Below are 21,152 nucleotides of genomic sequence, written 5' to 3'. Positions count from 1 at the left end.
ATACAGATTCAATGCTATTCCAATCAAAATTTCAATGTCATTCTTCAAAGAAATAGAACAATTATTGATGAAATTCATATGGAATCACAAAAAACCCCGAATAGCCAAAGCTCTCCTAAAAAAAAAAGAAGGGAATGGAGGCATTACACTCCCAGACTTCAAACTATACTACAAAGCCATAATCATCAAAACTGCATGGTATTGGAACAAGAACAGACATACAGACCAATGGAATCGAATAGAAAATCCAGAAATAAATCCACAGATTTATGGTCAACTAATCTTTGACAAAGGAGCAAAGACTATGCATTGGAGCAAAGAAAGTTTGTTCAATAAATGGTGCTGGGAAAACTGGGTCGCTACATGCAAAAGAATGAAGCTTGACCACTACCTCACACCATACACAAAAATCAACTCAAAATGGATTAAAGAACTAGACATAAGACCTGAAACCATAAAATATATAGAAGGAAATATAGGCGAAACACTACGTGATCTGCACATCAAAGACATCTTTACAGACACATCACCCAAAGCAGTGATAGTGAAAGCAAAGATAAACAGCTGGGACTACATCAAATTAAAGAGCTTCTGCACAGCAAAAGAGACAATAACAAAAACAAAGAGAAACCCCACCAACTGGGAGAACATTTTTGCACCCAACACTAATGATAAAGGACTGATCACAAAAATCTGCAAAGAGCTGATGAGACTCAGCAACAACAAAGAAAATAATCCAGTCAAAAAATGGGCAGAAGAGCTAAAAAGAAACTTCTCTGAAGAGGAAATGCAAATGGCCAACAGGCATATGAAAAAATGTTCAACATCACTTGCCATCAGGGAAATGCAAATCAAAACTACCATGAGATACCATCTTACACCAGTGAGAATGGCACATATTAAAAAAACTAGCAACAACAAATGCTGGCGAGGGTGTGGAGAAAAAGGAACTCTTCTGCACTGTTGGTGGGAGTGCAAACTGGTCCAACCACTGTGGAGAGCTGTGTGGAGATTTCTGGACCTACTAAACATAGAGCTTCCATATGATCCAGCAATTCCACTCCTAGGTATTTACCCAAAGGACACAGAAACATCAATTCCAAAGAACACCTGCACCCCTATGTTTATAGCAGCACTGTTTACAATAGCTAAGCTTTGGAAACAACCCAAATGCCCAAAAATAGATGACTGGATCAAGAAGATGTGGTACATATATACCATGGAATATTACTCAGCATTCAAAAAAGATAAACACATGCAATTTGCAGCAACATGGATGGCGCTGGAAGGGATCATGCTCAGCGAAATAAGCCAAAAAGAAAAAGAAAAATACCGGATGGTCTCACTCATAGCAGGAATCTAGAAAACTTAAATAAGGGACCAGGAAAATGAATAACTATAAGAAAGTGAAAATCAAAATCAACAAAAAACTATGAAACAGAGACACTTTTAGGGGGGGGGGGCGGGAGGGGAGGGATTGGGGTCAGAATGGGGGGGCTGCAATTGTATGGGGAATATAACAATAAAATTTATAAAAAAAAAAAAAAATAAAAATAAAAAAAAAAAATGTGGGCTTGAAATTTGTCTGGATTGAGTAAACTAGCTATTAAATAATTTTGTGCGTTACATGGGTCCTACAGAAAGCTAGTAGTATATCAAGGCAGGTCATGTCTCTCAGAGCGTGTTAAAGACATGAAGATAACACTTCATTTTGAAAATTGGTGGAATGTTAAAATGTGGGACTTCTCAGATAACAACAGTACTTGTTTCTCTAGTCTGTATTTAATACTTTATTAAGAATTATTTAGGATGGCAAAGGAAAGGTAATCCTTGTTCCAGAAGAACTGGTTACTACATTGGGGTGGCAATTTTTAGCCAATATTCTTGAATACTTTTACAATCAAAACAACACTAAATGGGAATTAAGATAGGAAGAAAAACTTTGTTAATGACAAAGAAAGTAAGACTTTTGACAGTTTATCTTGAAGGATGGACCCACTACCAGGCCAGCATATGCCTTTGGAGAGGCCCTTTCAAGACACCCAGGACTTTAAGCATTAACTGACTTCAAAGATCCCAATGACATGTGTAATCAGAAACTCTACTCGTTGACGTAAGTGTGCCATAAACAAGCTAAATCCTCACGTGCTGACAAATATGGAAATAAGGAGGTTAGAGAAGTTGGCCAGGGTCAATTTGCTTCATACTCAATTTGCTTCATACTCATGGCAAGACAACATTTGCTGAAATCTGAGGAAACCTTAAGGGAGCTCTAATAACCCAAGGAAGAATCTTGCTCTGACCATGGATATCCCCTGTACTGCCCACAGGAGTGAGTATTAATACTTACTGAAATTTAACCAGGTACTCTGCCTACTAATAAAACTTAACCAACTACTCTGCTCTAATCTGCATTCTGCTACTTAAAGTTTCCCTTGAATCCATGAGGTATTCTCGTCTCATCTTTAAGATGATGAAATCGAGGTTCAGAAGTCATAGAAACTGCTCTAACAGTAAGCTGCAAGGCATGACTTGAACCCATGTCCATCTTATTTTAAAATTTATGCATTTTATTGTGTTTTAAATTTTACAGATGTCAATCCCATTCGTGTCTGTGCTAAATGGTGATGTACATGACTCAAATGGCTACTGAGGGACTGTAAGTCAAGCATGTCAGGTTGTATAATGTACAACTGGTGTCCCTCAATAATCATCCAAAGCTAAGGAACCAAATTCAAGGAAGACTATGGACATGCAATCCATCCACCTTTCAGGAAATCTAAGGAGCGGAGCATCAGTGAGCTGTGAGCATGCGCAGTAACACTGCTTTACTAACATGCACTTGGAATATGTGTTAACCAGTCACTGTCAGCTTTGCTTAATGAAATGGTCATCGTCACTATCAGTTCGTTATAAAACCTTAAAAACAGATGACTCATCACTTACCCAAGGATATATTCACAGAGAAGTCGACAGTAATCACTGTGAGAACTGGTAATTAGGAGAAGAATCTTCCCTGCATTCTTAAGTTGTCGAAGCCACTTTTTTACAGATTCGGGACACCTGTGTACATATTTGCCTGGATCTCTTTTTATTTCTGGAAAATATATTCCACAGTTTTCTGAAAAATAAAAATATCACGGAGATTTGACTCAGTGTATTATCAAACAAGCCTCTCTCAAAGTTATAATTAAAACAAAAATAAAAAACTAGGTTCAAACACTCTAACAGAGATGCCACTAGTAACTGCTTCTTAAGAATACTTTTTGTTCTTGGGCCTCCCTGGTGGCGCAAGGGTTAAGTTAAGCACCACACTATGAAGCAATCCACAGCCTCTGCAGCACGAGTTTGATCCCCGGGCGGCCAGGGAGCAACCCACATGGTGCAGCAGACCTCTCCTGACTCGCCCGCTGCTCCCCTCAGCAGTGTATTTCAGTCAGTCTGCCTGTTCTGTTTCCCACTCAGTCTCGAGTGAATCCTTTCACCCCCCACATCTCTGGCCTGTACCCCAGCTCTTGTATGCATAAATAAATCTTAAAAAAAAGAATACTTTTTGTTCTTTACTTAAAACATGATGGTGAATATATCAGTTGAGGATATTTGCTGGCTGTCTGAGAATAAACAAATAACATAATAAACACAGTATAGTCAGGGTTTGAAAATCAGAGAAAATTTTGTCTTTGAAATATCAATTGATTGATAAGATATTCTTTCATTCCTTTAACAAGTATTTGCTGAATATAGACAACAAAGAACTATTCAGATAAGAACATGTCCTTGGCATGAAACAGCAGAAAAGTTAGGTTCCTCAGTAACAATTGTACTGTTTCAGATGAAATGGAGACTTCGAGTCTCAGCTTCTGAGAGGATATATCAAATTAAAAAAAGAAGAAGAAGAAAACAAGCCAGGAAAGATCAGATGGCACTGCACTGAAAGCTGAAAGACTTGAGTCAGAGTTGGGACTGCTGTCCCTTCCCCTCTGGGTCTTTCAAGAGTCCAAGGAATGCAGGCTGAGCTCTAAGACAGACAGTGGCAACATCTCTGAAAGTCCTATTGATGCACCCTCAGTGCTTGATATAGTGCCTGGAAAGTGTACTTAGCAATTACAGATATTGTTGAAATGCTTCTAGAGTCATGAAGCATTTCAGAGAAACTATTTTCTGACCATGATAGCACTAATAAGCACATAAGTCAATTTCTTTACTTTCTTTAACTGCCAGGAACAGGGCATAAGCATAAACAAAACAATGGGTGAAAGAGCTTGTACTGAATTATAAACTCTGCAATCAATGAACACGGGCTGTACCTGCAACTGTACAGTGTCATGCGCTTGAAATAACAGAAATACAATATTGGTTTTCAAGAATCTTTGGGCAAGAAAGAAGAGTTTCTAAGCAAACAACAAAATTGGAAATAATAGCAAATACTGTTGTTGGTCCATTCAAGTCCTTTCTCTGATACAAAGTACTCTGATTTTGTTTGAGGTTTCCTCTTCCACCCAGGGTCTGGGTGCTCAGGAAGGGTATGGATCACGAGCAGTCTAAACCATGAGGGTAGTTCCTTCCCCAACAGTAAACTATTTAGGAAGTGCAAGGGACCCATACACTGGAACTTAGGGAGAATCCTGCTGGGGACCTTTGGAGTTATGTAAGCCACTGATAAGAAGAAACCCACATAGGGGACAGCGCTCCTTTTTTATTCTGGACTTTGCCAGACTATATGAACTGCAACAACTATTTTCAACACAAAGCACAAGTCTGACATAACAGTGAGTCCTAGGGCAGGTTAGGGTTAAGTAGGCAGCTTCAGAGACAGTGAGGGCTTAGGGAGAGTAAAAGAGGCTTTTGAGATAAGGGAAACAAAAGGAGTAAGGGAAGCTCCAGAGGTAAGCACAACAACTCCCAAAGGGAATTAATCAAACACCCCAGGACCAGGGACAGTGGATGTTCCTGGCAATAAAGAAAAGTATGCTATGATAAGGGCTGGGACACAGACACTTAGTTCTGAGCATAGAGACATTAAGACTGTGAGTGAGATCACAGAGAACTAACCAATCACAAAGTGACTGGTGAAGCTTTAGAATAATTAGGGAAAGAAGGTATATATTCCCTTAAGGAGATGACTCCATTTTGGCTTCCTTGACCCTCCCGGACCTGGTTACATGGGCCTAGTTATGTAACAGGGTGGTCCCCAGGAAAGGGGGAGGTTCCAGGTTCCCTGCCCCACCCAAGGAAGGGTGGAGCTGAGCAGGAAGAGGAGAAGCTGCAGAAGAGACTGAGGAAGGAAGCAGGATGGAGCCAGGAGACCTGGAGGAGGCGCATGGAGCCTAGAGACACGTGAAGAAACTGCGCTTGTCTTTTGGTCGTAGACTGGGTGACACAGATGTGGGTGAGACCCGTGGGGAGGTGACAATGGCAGCTTTTATCTTGATGTTGATTTTGCTCTTTTCCTTCCGGGCTTGTCCGGTTGTTTGTGACCCTTTTCTGTGGGTCCCCACTGGAAGATGCTTTAGACTTGTAGCAGGCTTTGGGGCCTTGTTCTGGGCGAATCCCATTTGGATGGACTTTTACCCACGAGGGGACGGGTAACTCTGGATGCTTCATTTAGAAACTAGACTCTTCGCCTTACCTGTATTGTTTCCTAGTTTTATTAAAGTTCCTTCCCATTAAAGTCTCCTATGTTTTGTGTTGATGCGGCGGATGGCAGAACCCATGTAGAATAGGCAGGTTTGCAGGGTTTGGGCTGCCCCTCTCCCTGTCCTATAACAGTTACACTTTATTTCCGTTCCTTTTTTCCTCAATAAACTTTTTTTTTTTTCTCTAAACAAATGTGCCTCTTTGCTTGCTTGCCTGAGCGTCAGTGAGGTTCCTGCTGGGGCTTCGTGAGACACCAAGCCGTGGTGGTCTAGTAGCTGGGACTCAGCGCTGCCACTGCAGCCTGGGATCCACTCCTGGCTGGGAGACTCAGCCTGAAAACCTGAAATTACACTATCAACAGGGTGGCCAAGTGAGAATCTGAAAGGTGCCTGGTTCCCTTAAGACATCAGTAGGTTTCTGATGAAGATAATGAATTAACTGCTGTTGGGAATACCATCCAAACACTGGACTTGTGGTCATGCGAAATAATTGAGTTTAATTAACAGTTTCAACATAAAGGGTATCTGTTTTTGTAACCTAGAGCATTTCTATTCAGAAAATACCTCGCAAGAATTAATAAAATCAATTAATCAAACTAAAAAAATAATAACCCAACAAAAGAAAGGTATGTTACAACAGAGAGGAACAGACACCAGGCAATTTAGAAGGAAGACAAAGCTTGTGTTCTTCTGGCAATTTGCCCTTAAGGGACTTTTTTATGTAAATTTCTAGGATCTCCCAATATCCCAGAGGCCCTTAGCAAAATTAAAACCTATCTTCTGTTTACCAGGGAAGAGAAGGGAGTATCAAGAAATGACTAAATTAAGAAAGAAAACATAAAATTGAAGAGCTAAGAATACCACAATTTGATGGATGGGTATTCATCAAATCAATACAGAAGTTAAGCAGCTCTCAGAATGTATCCTAAGGAGTCTTAAGTGAGAGTTCACCTAGAAAAACAAAGCCTCTGTAGCAAAAGGAATTTTAGGGGCTGGATAAAAAAGGTATATTGTATATACTTCTGAAATCTTTACATATTTAAGTTTCTGTATTCAGTAATAATATTTGATAAAAAGGCTCTTTTCTCCTTAGCTACATGTGCTTAGTGCCATCTAGTGATCAAAATATAAATTACTTGAAATAGCTACAGTTCCAAATAACTTAAAATATATAAATATAATTATAAACAAATATAAAATATATAAAAATATATAAATATATAAAAATATAAGTAAAATTTCTTGCTTATATTAACTTTGTTAGCATCCTTTAACAAGTCTCATCCCAAAACATAATAGTTGAAATAAAACCATTCATTGAGAAAATGAAAGTACTCGATCTGTTCACCAACCAGATTGAAATGAACAAACTGAAACAGGCAAGCCCCGCACAAATGGATATGCAATGAGAGACTGAGAGTTGCTCCCGGTATAAAGATCACTGACTGTTGCTGGGCAAAGTATTTTTGTTCCCTGTTAACCCCAAATCATTCAAGGGACAGGAGATATAATTACACAAATACTCATTCTACCTGTTTACTGAAATAAATCTATTAAGCCAAGGGGAAAGTATATTCAGTGTAGTATGTTTAAAATCATTTTCTCTTAAACTATGTCCCCAAGAGACTGTAAACGCCTGAAGGTAAGAAGTCTTTGATTGGCACAGTGCAGGCATCCCATGAATGAATTACCCACCTTAGCGCAGGGACAGAAACAGGAACATTTACATTTATTAGCACTCAATGTAATATGAATTATAACACCTACCCTAGCTGTGAGTGACAAAAATGTATTATTATTCGTGCCCTATCGAAGTCATACTATCTAAAGGATCCCTATTTCCAGAAATGATGCAAAGTGAAATAAATCAGAAGGAGAAAGACAAATACTAGATGATGTCAGTTGTAAGTGGAATATAGAGAAATCAAAGTGTCAGACAAAACCAAATTTAAAAACTAACCCTTGAAAGCTGACTATAGAACTGAGGAATTCAGAGGTGGAGGGGCAAGGGAGGGGAGAGAGAGAGTGGTGAGGGATACAATGGACTCTGGTGGTAGAACATAAGTGCTTGGTGGTGGGTGCACTATGGTAATAACACGAAGCCGGGGTAGGGTGTCCCAAAATACAATATAATACAAATAATGATGTAAAGCAACATGACCTCAATAAAAAAAAGGAATAATAAAGTACCCTTGTGTTTTTTAACAGCAAATGAAAATATAATGTTTAATAATATAAATAATGTTTAATAATATTGCTAACACTGACTGGATATGACAGGGAATTGAACCTAAGGTGGAAAGAAAGGAACAGTCTTGTTTGTTCTTAACTCACAAAGTAGCCTGTGTATTCACTTAACCTCAAAAGGAATTTGATTTCACTGCCACTTTGAATAACTCTTTTTCCTGGCTTTTTCCTGCTCTCATATCCCTAGGTGCTGATATTTTTTCCAAGATGGGATTAAAAGGAGATTAAAAATGAACTATTGTAAGGAATAAAAATTTGGCTCCCTATGTTAAAAATCTGGTTGATATATTCATGGAAATAATACCAAAGTGTGGCAATAACCTGATCTGCACAGAAAATGGCTCGCATCCATCAGAGGACTTGGGATTCAGGGACCTCTTGTGGTGAAAACAAACAAGTGCAACTTGAATATTTAAAAATACTTTTTTAGTTAAACAGACAATTGTGCCACATCACTTTCTATCATCACGGAATAAGTAAGCATTTTTCTCGTTAAACTGTATCACTACTGTTTGTATGATTTGTGGCTAAAAATTTTGAAGGTGCTATTTAAGGAGATGAGAGATGCTGGGACACTTAACACCTCCATCATCAGCCTCCAACTAAGGTCTGTTGTTTCCACAGCAAAACATAATTTAGAAGAGATAGAAATCTTTACAAACTATGTAAGATGAGAGCATGCTAGTAAACAGCTAGACTGTTTAGCTATGAATTGTTTAAATGCACTTGCTTTAAGGGACAATATAATTTTTTGAAATATTTGTTACATGTAATATTTGATGTTAAACAGGTATCCTGTTTATGGTCCCTTTAAGGTTTATTTCTGTCTAATATATTTGTAAATAAGGAAATGCAGATTATCTGAACTGCTGAAAGTGAGTATCTACATGCTAAATATAATGTTTCAAAAAGAATACCAAGTAAGACTTAGGAAATGGAGTATTAAATAATATACTAGAAAATATAATTTATAAAATTTACATTTTTAACATTATTTCACTTCTATGCCTAGCATCAATTCATGTATCTATTCCTTACCCCAAAGATTCTGATTTAATTGGTCTGGGCTATGGCAATGACACTGGTATTTTTCTAAAGTACAGTAATTTTAATGTACAGTTACAATGAAGAATTACTGCTTTCAGATAAAAGAGCTAGGATTTGTGGTGTTATTATCTCTATATCCTACCTACTTCACGTAAAGGACAAAGACTTAAATTTTACAGTATCTTTATTACCTAAAACATCAGTGCTATATATAACTACTGCTGATTATCTTATATGTCATTGTGGTTGATGATCTTTAAAATGTTTATTCTTGGTACCAATTATGCATGGTATGTTAGATTTAGTTAAATATTAAAACTACAGAATGATTCATTTCACACCTATGACTGGAGAGTACCTGGGGAAAAAAGGTTGGCATGGAATTCTTTTGGAGAAAAATTATTCAAACAGTTCAAATGAGCATAGACAAGTCAAAGGGACTCCTTTATTTCTCCAAAGCCATCAAACTAACAGATCTTGGACTTAAAACAGTCTATAATTTTTTTTTTTTTTGCTATTGAGGTTTTAGAATTTTTGAATTTTAATATCTTCATATAGGATTACATGTTTTCTAATTGTTTACCACAATGACTGCTATAGCATATTATATTACACTTGGACTGGTGAACTCCCCTACTAGCATCTGGGTTTATAGCTTATGATTCCTTCTTTGATGCCAGAATATTTATTATAAAAGAACCTAGCTTCCTTTTCTGATATGGTTCCTATAGTCTTGGAAAAAAACATTCTGGGCAGATAACTGGAAAGAGATCTTGAGGACCTTCTCAGTCTAATTAAAACAACAATCCTTTGATGAGGATATTAACAGAATCCTCAGGAGAGATAACAGATGCACCAGATGACAGGGCCACATCTGGATAGGCTGAAGGTCAATAAGGTGACTCAGAGAGGTCAAGTTTCACAGAGAAAGATATAACCATCTAAGATTGAAAACTCAGCTACACACATACAGCAATGAAGAAACTATTATTTATTGGTAGCTGCAAAATACTGAGCCTATAGTCAGTTCAGTTTCCAAAGCAGGGCAATGTAGTTTAAAAGTGTATGAACCACATTTTATAATCTCTTTAGCTAATACTATGTACTTTTGATACTCTGTCTTGTGTTTGGAAAAATATTAGTTCTCTAGTAAGCTGGGTGAGAAGCATGTGTCCCTTTTCATAACCCTAGTTATTGTTATCTATAAGTATTCCTCACAAGGCATTTAGATAATTAGATCTTAGTACTGCATTAATACCAGCACAATGTTCAGAACCAGGGAAACAATAATTTCCACTCTTAGTCACTCTCAGACTACAACTGGATGGATTCAATTCTGGATGACACTTTTCAGGAGGAGAATGATTATGTCACACACAGGCATGAGCAGTGAGTGAAGGACTTTTCTGGTAAAAAAGAAGGCTTATGCTGGGGATGAGAGGAGAAATGGATATGAGAGTTGATTAAGAACACCTGGCAGTGCTAAGCGAGCCTGACTTGATCCAGCCCTTGACCCAATATGGAACTAGGGGAGGTAATAAATTATGGTGCCTGAGTCTGTGACTCCAAAACCTGGAGCAAGATTGATCCTGTAACAAATATCAGCTCCTGTGCCCCAACCTAGAGATCCTTTGGTGGGGCTTCAGAGCTTCACACCGAGCCTATTAGTCATTTTCAAAGCTGTGAAACAGGTGACTGAGGGTCATTTTAATATTAGGATTGCTTGAGTCTATATCTCCATGGTGATGTCCAGACAGGTAACTCTTTAGTCACAAGGAACACCCATATACAGAGTTTTGCCTTCTTTAGAAAGTACCTTTGCTTTATGTTTCAAAAACAGAATTTCTGTAGAGTGGCTGTTTTTAAGCTTTTAGAGCATATTAGAATCACCTAGAAGGATTTGTTAAAATATTCCCAGTGTTTCTGGTTCAACCAGACTAGTGTTGGTTGAATGCTCAAAAAATGCTCAAAGTCCAAGAAACACACTTGAGAATTTACTGCTGCAGAATATCCTTAATTAAATTAAATACCTGGTTAGGTAAGTTTTTGAAAACCTTTTACTCCTAAAGGAACTTGATCCCAATAATTTTGTTTAGAAGTACAAAGCCACGTTAAACATAATAAATGTTATATTATGAAAATTCTCAATGCAGCTTACATTAAAATACACCTAAACAAACGAGGTTTTAAGTTTTAAAAAATTATTTTTCTTCTCTTTATAAAGGGAAGGATATATACAAGGGTAATGATTTGACACTATTATTATATTATTTTGCATTTGTCTTCTATTTATTTTTTCTTTATTGAGGTAACACTGGTTTACAACACTGTATTTGATTTAGGGGAACAGGCTCACAGCTTCTCAGATGTGTGTCATTACCCAATCTCACCATCAAAGCACTCATACTCCTTTATCCTAGACCACTGGACTCCCTCCCTCCCTCTTTAGTAGCCTCAATCCTGGGTTTTCCTTTAATAGCCAGTAGAGCAGTAATTTTGTAGGTAAAGTCAAAAGAGCCCAGGTTTTGGAGTTAAACTGGCGAAACTTTGAATGCAATGTTTGCAAATTATTTTATTGGTTGTATGATTTCTGAGAAAGGCTAGAAGCAGAACTACTTTCCTGTGTGGGATCTGTCTATAGAACACTTGTTCACTTTATTGTATATCTCACAGGAGAGAATGTGAGATGGGCTGTCTTCCCAGATGGTCACAGGTGTCTAGAGTTGGAGTTCACTGCTCCAATCCTTTGAAACTGGGCAGGCCATTTTATTGCTTTGACCAATAGAAAGACGTGCAATTGACATTTGTGCTAGCACCATCTATAGACCTTAACTGGTCTGGAAATTTCAACTTCCATCTCTGGGAAGCTGGTGCTATGTAAAATGTGCAAACATCTGAGATCAACTTTCTCTGAGGAGCAAGTTAGATAATGAACTTATCGTGCAGGTGTTCCAACTGCCAGCTCCATACACTGACACCTGACTGTAATCACATGGGAGACCCCAAGTGAGAAGCAACCAAGTCAGAATCATGAGACAATAATAAATTACAGTTTTAAATTACTGAATTTTTGTGGTGGTTTCTTATGAAGGTGCTTTGGAATGAAGTCACAATCCCATTATCTCTATGCTATTAAAGATATATTAAGAAATATTTTAAAATGCTCCTAGGTGGAAACAGGCAACTAGTGGATGATTTCACACATATGTGGAATATAAAGGAAAATAGTAAAGGGACAGACAAAAAGAAACCCTTGGATTCTGACTGCAGAACTGATGTTGCGAGAGTGGAGTAAGGAGAGAGGGAAGCAAAGAAGTGTGGTGGAAGATTATGGAGGATTACGGGTGCTTTGATAGTAGGTTTGGGGAGGTAACATACATCTAAGAGGTGTGTACCTGTACTCCTAAAATATATATATGGTATTGTAAACCAATGTACCTTAAAAAAAAGTTTTTAGAAACATTTGCAATAAAAGTAAACAGGCTCATAATTGTTTTTGTTCACATCAAAGAGTAAAGTTTCTATATACACATTTACAGATTATAAACATATGTATAGTTCATGTCAACATAAATCTTTTGAACAGCTGAAAACCAAAATGAGTATTTAATGCAATTTTATAAAGCAATATTGACTTCTCATCTACTTCAAATGTGAACTACCTAGAAATTGAGACAATATCCAATTGCTGCAACATATCATGATTACAACAGAAAAGAATGAATCTTGAGCTGTCTAAGCCCCATTAATTCTCAACTCAAAAACTTTTTTATATTTTTTCAAAAAATAGATTTCTCTTCAAAGAAAAATGCATTTTAAACATTTTTATCACAAGGGTGCACTGTTTCCTTAGTTATTTTAGTGGAAATATCCTCAGAAATATCTTTTCTTACTAATAAAGGCAAAAGTATGCAAATACAAATTAGAAGAAATTCATTTTAGAAGACATATAAAGGTAATAGTCACAGGCATTATTAATGTGATACCAGCTCTCACGGTGAATTACATTACATTAAATAAACATAGTTTCAGTCACATTTAACCCAGGATACATGAAACCTAGCGAAACAGCTATTTCAATGAGGCATTACTCTGTTCTTCACCATATATTTCCACCCAAATCTATATTATTTATCCTCTATATGTCTTTGAAAAATACCACCTAGCCAGTTATCCCAAATTATTATTATTTTTTAAAGATTTATTTAATTATTTATACAAGCACTGGGTACAGTCAGAAGCATGTGAGGGTGAGAGGATTCACCAGAGCCAGAGCGGGAAGCAGAACAGGCAGAGTGACGAAGTACACTGCTGAGGGGAGCAGCAGGCACAGCAGAAGAGGTCTGCGCGCCATGTGGGACCCTCCCCGGCGGACGGGGATCAAACTGGTGCTGCAGAGGCTGCGGGCAGCTTTGCAACCCAGCGCTCAACTGCTGCGCCACTGGGGAAGCCCACAAATTATTTTTTTTAAAGATTTATTTTATTTATACAAAAACCAGGGTACAGGCCAGATGTGTGGGAGGGTGAGAGGACTCACCAGAGACAGAGTGGGGAACAGAACAGGCAGACTGACAAAATATACTGCTGAGGGGAGCAGCGGGCGAGACAGGAGAGGTCTACTCGCCATGTGGGTTGCTCCAAGGCTGGCGGGGATCGAACTGGCACTGCAGAGGCTGCGGAGAGCTTCACAGTGCTGCGCTCAACCGCCTGTGCCACCAGGGAGGCCCCCAAATTATTTTTTAAGAAAGGGAAAAAAGCATATCAAAATTTTAAATTAGTGAGATTTTTAATTAAGATAATGGCTGGCAGACGTATTAATTTTGTAATATGAAATTTGAAATGATGAACCTGATAAAACAGAAAAGTATTAGAATAATTACAACATATTCAAATTATAAGATTAATTAGCGAATAATCAAATAATTACTCTGAAATAACAAACATAGCTATATTGGATCTATGTACAATGCTCTATAAGACTGCTTGAGGAATAATCACACTCTGAACCAGAATTCTGAACCTGAAGTATACACATGGATCATTTGTGTGTGTGCATATGTGTGTGCATGAAATCACTACACTATTTGTAACATTTTGCTTCACCAATGTGTGTGTGTGCTGGTTTGGGTGAGTCAGGTGCAGAACCCTCTAATTTTCATCAGGGCTTAAGGACATATAACCCTCTAAGAGGTTAAGAACCACAGACCTACATCTCTCAGGTTAGGACAATCCATTGAAAAGGATTCCATTACATGCCCTTTGTCATTGTCAAGAAAAATCTTAAAGAAATGTTTAAAAAAAAGGAAGAAGTTGTCTGTAATAGGTAATATAGAAATTTTACACAAATAAATATGATTTCTGGATTATTCTGTTACTTTTTAACATAGAGATATCCAAGGTCCAAATTAAATTTACCTTTAGGTTGGCTAAAGAATGGTTGCTCTTGTCAATTTGTATGTTAATTGGTACTTACCAAATATACAATGTAAAAAACATATAATATTCTTGAATTATTCTTGAATTCTTATTCAAGAATAAGAATTATTCAAAAAGAATTTGTGAATTATTATTCCTCTTTGAAACTACACTGAGTGCATTAAAGAGATGAAATGATTGCTTTTCTTATTAATTGATATATTCTTGCTATAGAAAATCCATTATATTGGGTTTTCTATTGCTGCCCATTCACCACTTTGAATGTGATGGCTTAAAACAACAGAGTATGGTTCTGAATGTTGACTGAGTTTAAGTGGGTGGTTCTCACTTGAGGTGTACCAGTTCCCGATGTCTCTGGGTCTGGAATCATTTTGGGGTTTCTTCACTCACTGTCTGGCACCGGGCTGGATTGTCTGGAATGGTGGGGGCTGGTTAAACATTTCTCCACCTAGCTTGCTTGTACTTGTACATAGAAATCTGGTTTCAGGGTAGCTGAACTTCTTAAATGACAATGCACTTCCCCTAGAACAAGTGTTCCCAGACACTATGGCAAAAGCTACAGGAATTCCTCTGAATTAGTCTTAGATATCAGTGTCACTTCTGCAGCATTTAACTGATTATATGGGGGCAGTTCATTTTCAAGAAGAAAACGGAAGGATATGAATTCTGGGAGGCACAATTCACTAGGAGCTCTTGCACAATGGCTACCAAACACAGTAATAGTTTGGTGTGATTCTTGCCACTATCTTCATATGTTACTATATGAGAATTTTAAACATACCTTGAATAATTTTTCTATGTATGGCATTAACATTTATTTTAAAACATTTAAATTGGTTTAATATAAACTTCTATAAATAATTTTATAATTAACCTTACTTATAAAAACAAGTGACAACTTTTTAGTGCTTATCTTTGCCAAACACAAGTCTTAGATCTTCATAATTGTTAATATACTTAATCCTTACAGACAACCATGTGAGAAAGGTCCTATGTTTTCCCCATTTTGCAGTTGAGGAAACTGAGATACAGAAAGGCTAATGATCTTGCCCAAAGTCAAAAGGTAGGAATGAAGCAATGACAGGCAGGATCTGAATATAGTCAGCTAGCTGCTTTCAGAGTCTGTGCAACACTGCTTCTCCCGGTGTTGGGGCACTATTAATAACTTTAATGTCACCATAAGTCCTTACCTTTTAAAAATTTTACACATGGCACACAATTACATAGTAGCAGACAGCTCAGGGTATTTGGAGTTGATTAGAATTCATTAAAGTGGGGGTTTGAAAATTGGACAAAAATTAGATTTCTGCAGAGGGAAAAATTATCTAGCTATATGAATTCCTTCTAATTATAGTCACAACATTTGGAACTGGAAGTCTTAGAAATCTACTTCAACTCTGTGTGTTAAAGATGAATTAGTAGAGACAACACACAGATTTTGCTCAAGCTTAAAATTAGTAACAAACCTGGGAATGGAATAGAATACTAAAGCTTGCTGCTTATAAGTATAAATATTTGTTTTGGATCTAACCTAACTGGTGATCATAGTGTTAAAGAAAAATAATATGTTTGGAAGAAGTCAAGTACTTCAGAAAGTATATCTGTTTAATCCGTGATTACCAAATAATGTCCTTTTCTTTAGAATTTCTATAAAAGTTCTTATAGTTAATAAGCTGATATTATCTAATCTATAAACTGAGATCTTCATTGAGACAGAAAAAAGACCTCAAACAGATGACTTACATTATGAAATAAATATTATCTCCTTAGAATGCACTGTTTGTCCTTTACTGCTTAGGAATGTCTGGAGCTTGTGAGAAGGCTGCCTTCTCCATGAAGCCCTCCTGGAACCCTCTCAGTTATGCTGGGACATCGGTAACAATTTCCATCACATTACATCATAATAAACACTTGTAATAAGCATGCTGAGGAATTTTCTTTCCCTGTAGACTGTGAGGCCTCACAGGGAAGGAAATGTCTTTACATTCATATTTACATTCTTGATGTCAGACAAACAGTAGAGAATTAATAATTGTAAAAGTTAAGTGCTTGTGAGGGGAGAGCTATCACACCAGGCAATCGGTAATCATAAAGAACAGAGGCTGGCAAACCACATGATCCCAAAGGAAGGTTTTTTTGTCTTAAAGCAGTTATGTAAGTACCTGCATGAAACCTATAATCATTACTATCTGGTGTTTTAAGAAAAGGCTTGCTGATTCCTGATATTAGCATTTCATAATTATAGGACAGCAACAAGAAACAACAGTTATAACTCACTCTTAGAAAGTGCCAACAAGAATAATGAAATCATTAATTTGAGACTTTGTTTAAAGACTACTTAGCTTCTCAGCAAAATACTACAAAATCATTCATGATAAAACTGCATTTCTGAAAGGCACTACAAACACCTTTATGTAACTTTTCATGACACAGGATTCCTAGGCATGACAATGTGTTGCCAGGAAGGGACTTGAATGAGCTGCTGGGGGGTGGGGGGGGCACGATATTCAGGAGGCTGCTTTTTGTCCGTTGGGGTTTTGTGTTAGTCTTTGTTCTCTCTTTTGGGGGAGACTTTTTAGGTATCAGCTTTGCATTTTCATTTCTTTGGAGCTGCTGTCCACTGGCCTTGGCCTGTTGCTGCATGGACATGGAAGTCATCATCTCCCCTCGGCCCCTGCTCCCCTATCTCCATGTAGCTGTCTCCTGACCTTGGTCATTCCCATATTCAACAGGCTATTTATTCTCCAGCCTGAGTCCACTTACAGTTTATTCCAATGAACCAGCAGAGGATTCTTTTCACTATGCTATATTGTTAAAATAAATCGAAATCTGCCTTTGCCTCTGCCTTTATGTTTCAGGTATATTTTATCTTTAGGCTAGGAATAAAATGTTTTCAGGTTCATTTGGCATGTTTGTTAAAAAGAGCAATAGTAGGACCACAGGTAGACAATGCAAGTTAAAAGCAAACAGCTGGTCATATTTTTTCTTGTTAACATCAGAGAAAATGGAAATCCCAAGAAATGCACTTGAAGACATGATGACATCATCAGAAGGAACTAAAGAGCTTGTAGCTTGAGATGAAAAGAGATATTACTGCTTAAACGCAGTTTTAAAATTAGCTACACAAGAAACAGACATTGTTTCCTTGGCACAGCCAACAAAAGACGCCACCAGATAAAACATGGAGTAATTTTAGGGGTTAAATTCAAGGAGACATACTGTAAGTTTCATCCCAAATAGTTTTTAAATATATCTGCTAGGCATAAAATCTATCTCAGAGAGTTTGGCTTTCACCTTGGAAACTGGTCCACTGATTATTCTTATTTGAAACCTCTACCTTCTCCAGAAGAAAGAAGCTGGAAAAAATTAGAAGAAATAAAATGGGATAGCTTAGGGCAAAGCAGGCCCAGAGATGTGCCAATGCTTATTCCTTTTAAAAAAAAAAGTTATATTTGACTTTTCTAGCTTTGAGGCACACAGAGATCAGAAACAATAACAGGAACAAAGGAGTCACAAGCTAGACATTAGGGTTCACTTACTAGAAATGTCTTAAGGAAACCTGCCTCCCCTGAGGATCCAAGCACTCAATTATTTATCAAACAAAACATCTGGAATAGAATTTTCACTGTGTTTCTTCCAACCTGATTTTTCTTCTGGGGTAAACAACCCAACAGGCTGCCAAAACAGCATTTCATAGAGACACACCATGTTACATTTAGCTACTACATCAACACAAATCACTAAAGTCCATTTGTTATGGGAAGCCAGTCCTCATTTTACAATAATCCATTATGTGTCAGAGTAAGAAAAGTCTGGCATACCTCTATTCAGCCTTAGTACCTAGTATAGTTTTTTTAAGCCTTTGAAAGAAATGAGCAGGGTCTTAGGTGAAAAAAACAGTGGGAACCTGGACAGGAAGGGCTCCAAGGAGAATAACACTGGATACACCTGGTTTCCTGAGAATATTCCATCCTAGGCAGCACTTTTCATCTCAGTCTCTCTGTTTTCTTCTCTGACCTGACTTCCTTCACTCTACCTCCTTCCAATGTAACTAATACAAGTTTATATATCTTGGCTATTTTTCTGAACTAATAAACATCTAGTTATATTAAGATGACAATCATGTATTTTTTAAACACTTACATATGAAAAACTTTTAAAACTAAAAATCAAAACAACCGTCAGGTTAACACAAGAAACCTAAAAAATGTTAAGAACTATGCGCTTATTTATTAAAGGTTTTGAAAGACTGATTTTTCTACTTTCTTTCCTTAGAACATATTAAGTCTGTAATAAAAGAACAAATTGTTTATTTCTATAACTGAAGACTTTGTTGACGTTAATAGGAAATGAAGATAGAGAACTATTTTTTTCCTAGTCCCGAAAACTCACCATCCATTTATTGAGAGCCCATTTGGGGCCAGGCACTACGCTGGGATGGGGGTCTCAAGGCTGAGGGGACAGCTGTTAGCTAAAATGCAGTTTGATATGTGCTGGGTTAGGCAGTTGACTATTGGGTGGGAGGTGTGGGGGAAGAGGACAACTACTACTTCTTAGGCAGGTATGGTGAGGATTCAGGAGAAGGTGAAGTTGCGTTGGCCTTGACCAGTGAGAGAGATTTTAGCTGGGTATCGAAGTGATGAAGAGCAGAGAACACAGCACAAAGGTAGAGTGTGAACTATGTGGGAGTTCTAGGGCTGAGAGTCCCTAGGAACCCTGACGGTACTGGAGGCTGTTCCAGTTGACTAGACAACAGGACATACTCGTTCTTACTTCACAGACTGTGCTGAGAATGCTTGCTGTTCAAACTACTCTATCACCTGATGCCATTACAGTCGATCTCTGCTTCTAAACTCTATTTTTAGGGATTAGCTGAATTCCCAATTTTTCTAGTTTTCCTCTCTTTTGAACATTCCAGCTATTTTCTAGTTGACGTATTCCATCTCTTGTTTACATATATTTCCATATAGTTCATTAATTACATAATAGATTTTAATTTTTCAACTTCAGCTTCTGAAGAGTTATATTTGTGCCATTATGATTAGCAAGCACTATAGTGATTCAATTCTGGACACAGAGACAAATGCAATAAAGATAATTAGTTAAAATTTTTCTTAAGGAAGCTAAGCTTCCTTTAAATCATGGTGCGTATATGATATTATGTAGTTTAATAAAGCATTTCTTCTATAGTCAAAGGTAAGTCTCATTTCTGTTCAATCAAAATCAGGATTACTCATAAGTTTTAATTAAATGAAAAAATCAAAGCTAAAGTTCTTAGGGGCAAAAGGGCAAATTTGAACATTGCTGAATTTTAGTCTGTATCTTCAATATTTCAGAATAAAGTAAAATAAAACAGTTGTTACTGAAAGAAAGAGAGAGAGAGAGAGAGAGCACATGCGTGCGCATGCATGCGCAAGAGCTGGAGCCCACAAGCCCTAGGGGGACCAAAATAACATGGTAATAACTATTTACTGGTAAAAAATTATATTCTGACTTTCTTTTGACCTAGGAAAAAATTTTGTTAGGAAAGCATACGACAAAAGTGATTAGACTATTTCTTTTTCAAAGGAAAGGAGTTGTCAACATAAATCCAGACAATTGGAAAGCCTGAAATTACTAAATAACCAGGAAGGAGCAGTCAAAATTCTATTCAATGAGACAAATATTTTACTCACAGAGTTAGTTTACTCACAAATATTTTAGTCACAATCTTGGCAATAAACACTAAATGAACTATGTGTACTATTGTGGAAAATGTGAGAAAAAAATTGCACCAGACCTCCTAGATGACCAATGACAGTTTATCTGAAAACTATGACAAGGCTTTCCTTCCAGATATGAACTCCCATTCAAAAATGAGTTTAATGCCTTATGCCAGCAATTAAATCATTACACAGTAGCGTAGTGAGGGAGAAAGGAATTCATGATTTGCAGATGAGCTCACTGACTAATGGATTGCTATTAGGAGAGGAGCTATTCCTTTCCTACTGAAAAAGCTCCAAAGGACAGAGCAATCTCTCCTGGGATAGACACACATAGGTAAACACACCACAGGGTGTGGTCTGGGTGTTAGTGGGTGGCATGGATCCAAATCTGACAGCTCCGATTCAAATCACAGTTGTATAATATACTTGGGTAAATGTCTTAGCCATTCAGACACTTTGTTGGTTTATCTGTGGAATGAAGATAAATATCTAATCTTCCCCAGGTTACTGTGTGGCTTACATGTAATAACATATGAGAAATATTTAGCACAGTGCTTGGTACTCTGCTAGCTAGCCTGACTTAAGGACTTTAACTGTGAAATGCTATGGGCTACATAGCCTCATGGAATTGCCTGTCTGGGTCCAAAATGCAAGTCTTCCCTCATCAAGGTGGCATTTACTTTCAATACATATTTAAAAAACAACTTTGCCCTTTTCATCCCATATTCCTTACTGTCGACTTCTACTTTATTATTTTATCTCCTTTAATAAGGAATTTGAAAGCTTTTTGGTAAAGACAGGTGAATTCAATAAGCAAAAATAGTTTTTAATGTATTCTTCTAATACAAAATCAGAATAAAGGTGGAAATACACAGAAGCTGGCTATTCTTCAGCAAACATGCAGAAGTTCTAGACAGTTTTTGTTTTTTTCAATTTTTTCCAACACATTCAAGGAATTCCCTTTGGGAAAGGAGATCCAGCAAGACTCTAGGCTCCACATAGCCTGCGGGGCTCCAGAGGAAGGAGCGCCTCACACCCAGTAAGTTTCAACTTGCCATTTAATAAGGATGTTAACTTCCCA

General features: G+C 37.3%; 1 protein-coding gene across 3 annotated transcripts in view; it reads right to left on the bottom strand.

Moving 5' to 3' along the window:
* Positions 1 to 21,152, bottom strand: part of NT5DC1 (5'-nucleotidase domain containing 1) — a 114,359-nt gene that overhangs the window by 16,069 nt on the left and 77,138 nt on the right. For all 3 annotated transcript variants that reach the window (XR_008553321.1, XR_008553322.1, XM_037520266.2), the window contains exon 7: positions 2,947 to 3,121. Coding sequence is in view for 1 of the 3 variants with exons in the window: in XM_037520266.2 (XP_037376163.2) it covers positions 2,947 to 3,121 (175 nt within the window). In the remaining 2 variants the exon portion in view is untranslated. The remainder of the gene's footprint in view (positions 1 to 2,946; positions 3,122 to 21,152) is intronic.

Source organism: Talpa occidentalis, unplaced genomic scaffold (genome assembly GCF_014898055.3).
Source record: "Talpa occidentalis isolate TD23 unplaced genomic scaffold, MPIMG_talOcc4v2.1 talOcc4.2, whole genome shotgun sequence".
NCBI lineage: Eukaryota > Metazoa > Chordata > Mammalia > Eulipotyphla > Talpidae > Talpa > Talpa occidentalis.
The sequence above is the reverse complement of the archived record's forward strand: the minus strand, read 5'-3'. Positions and strand labels throughout refer to the sequence as shown.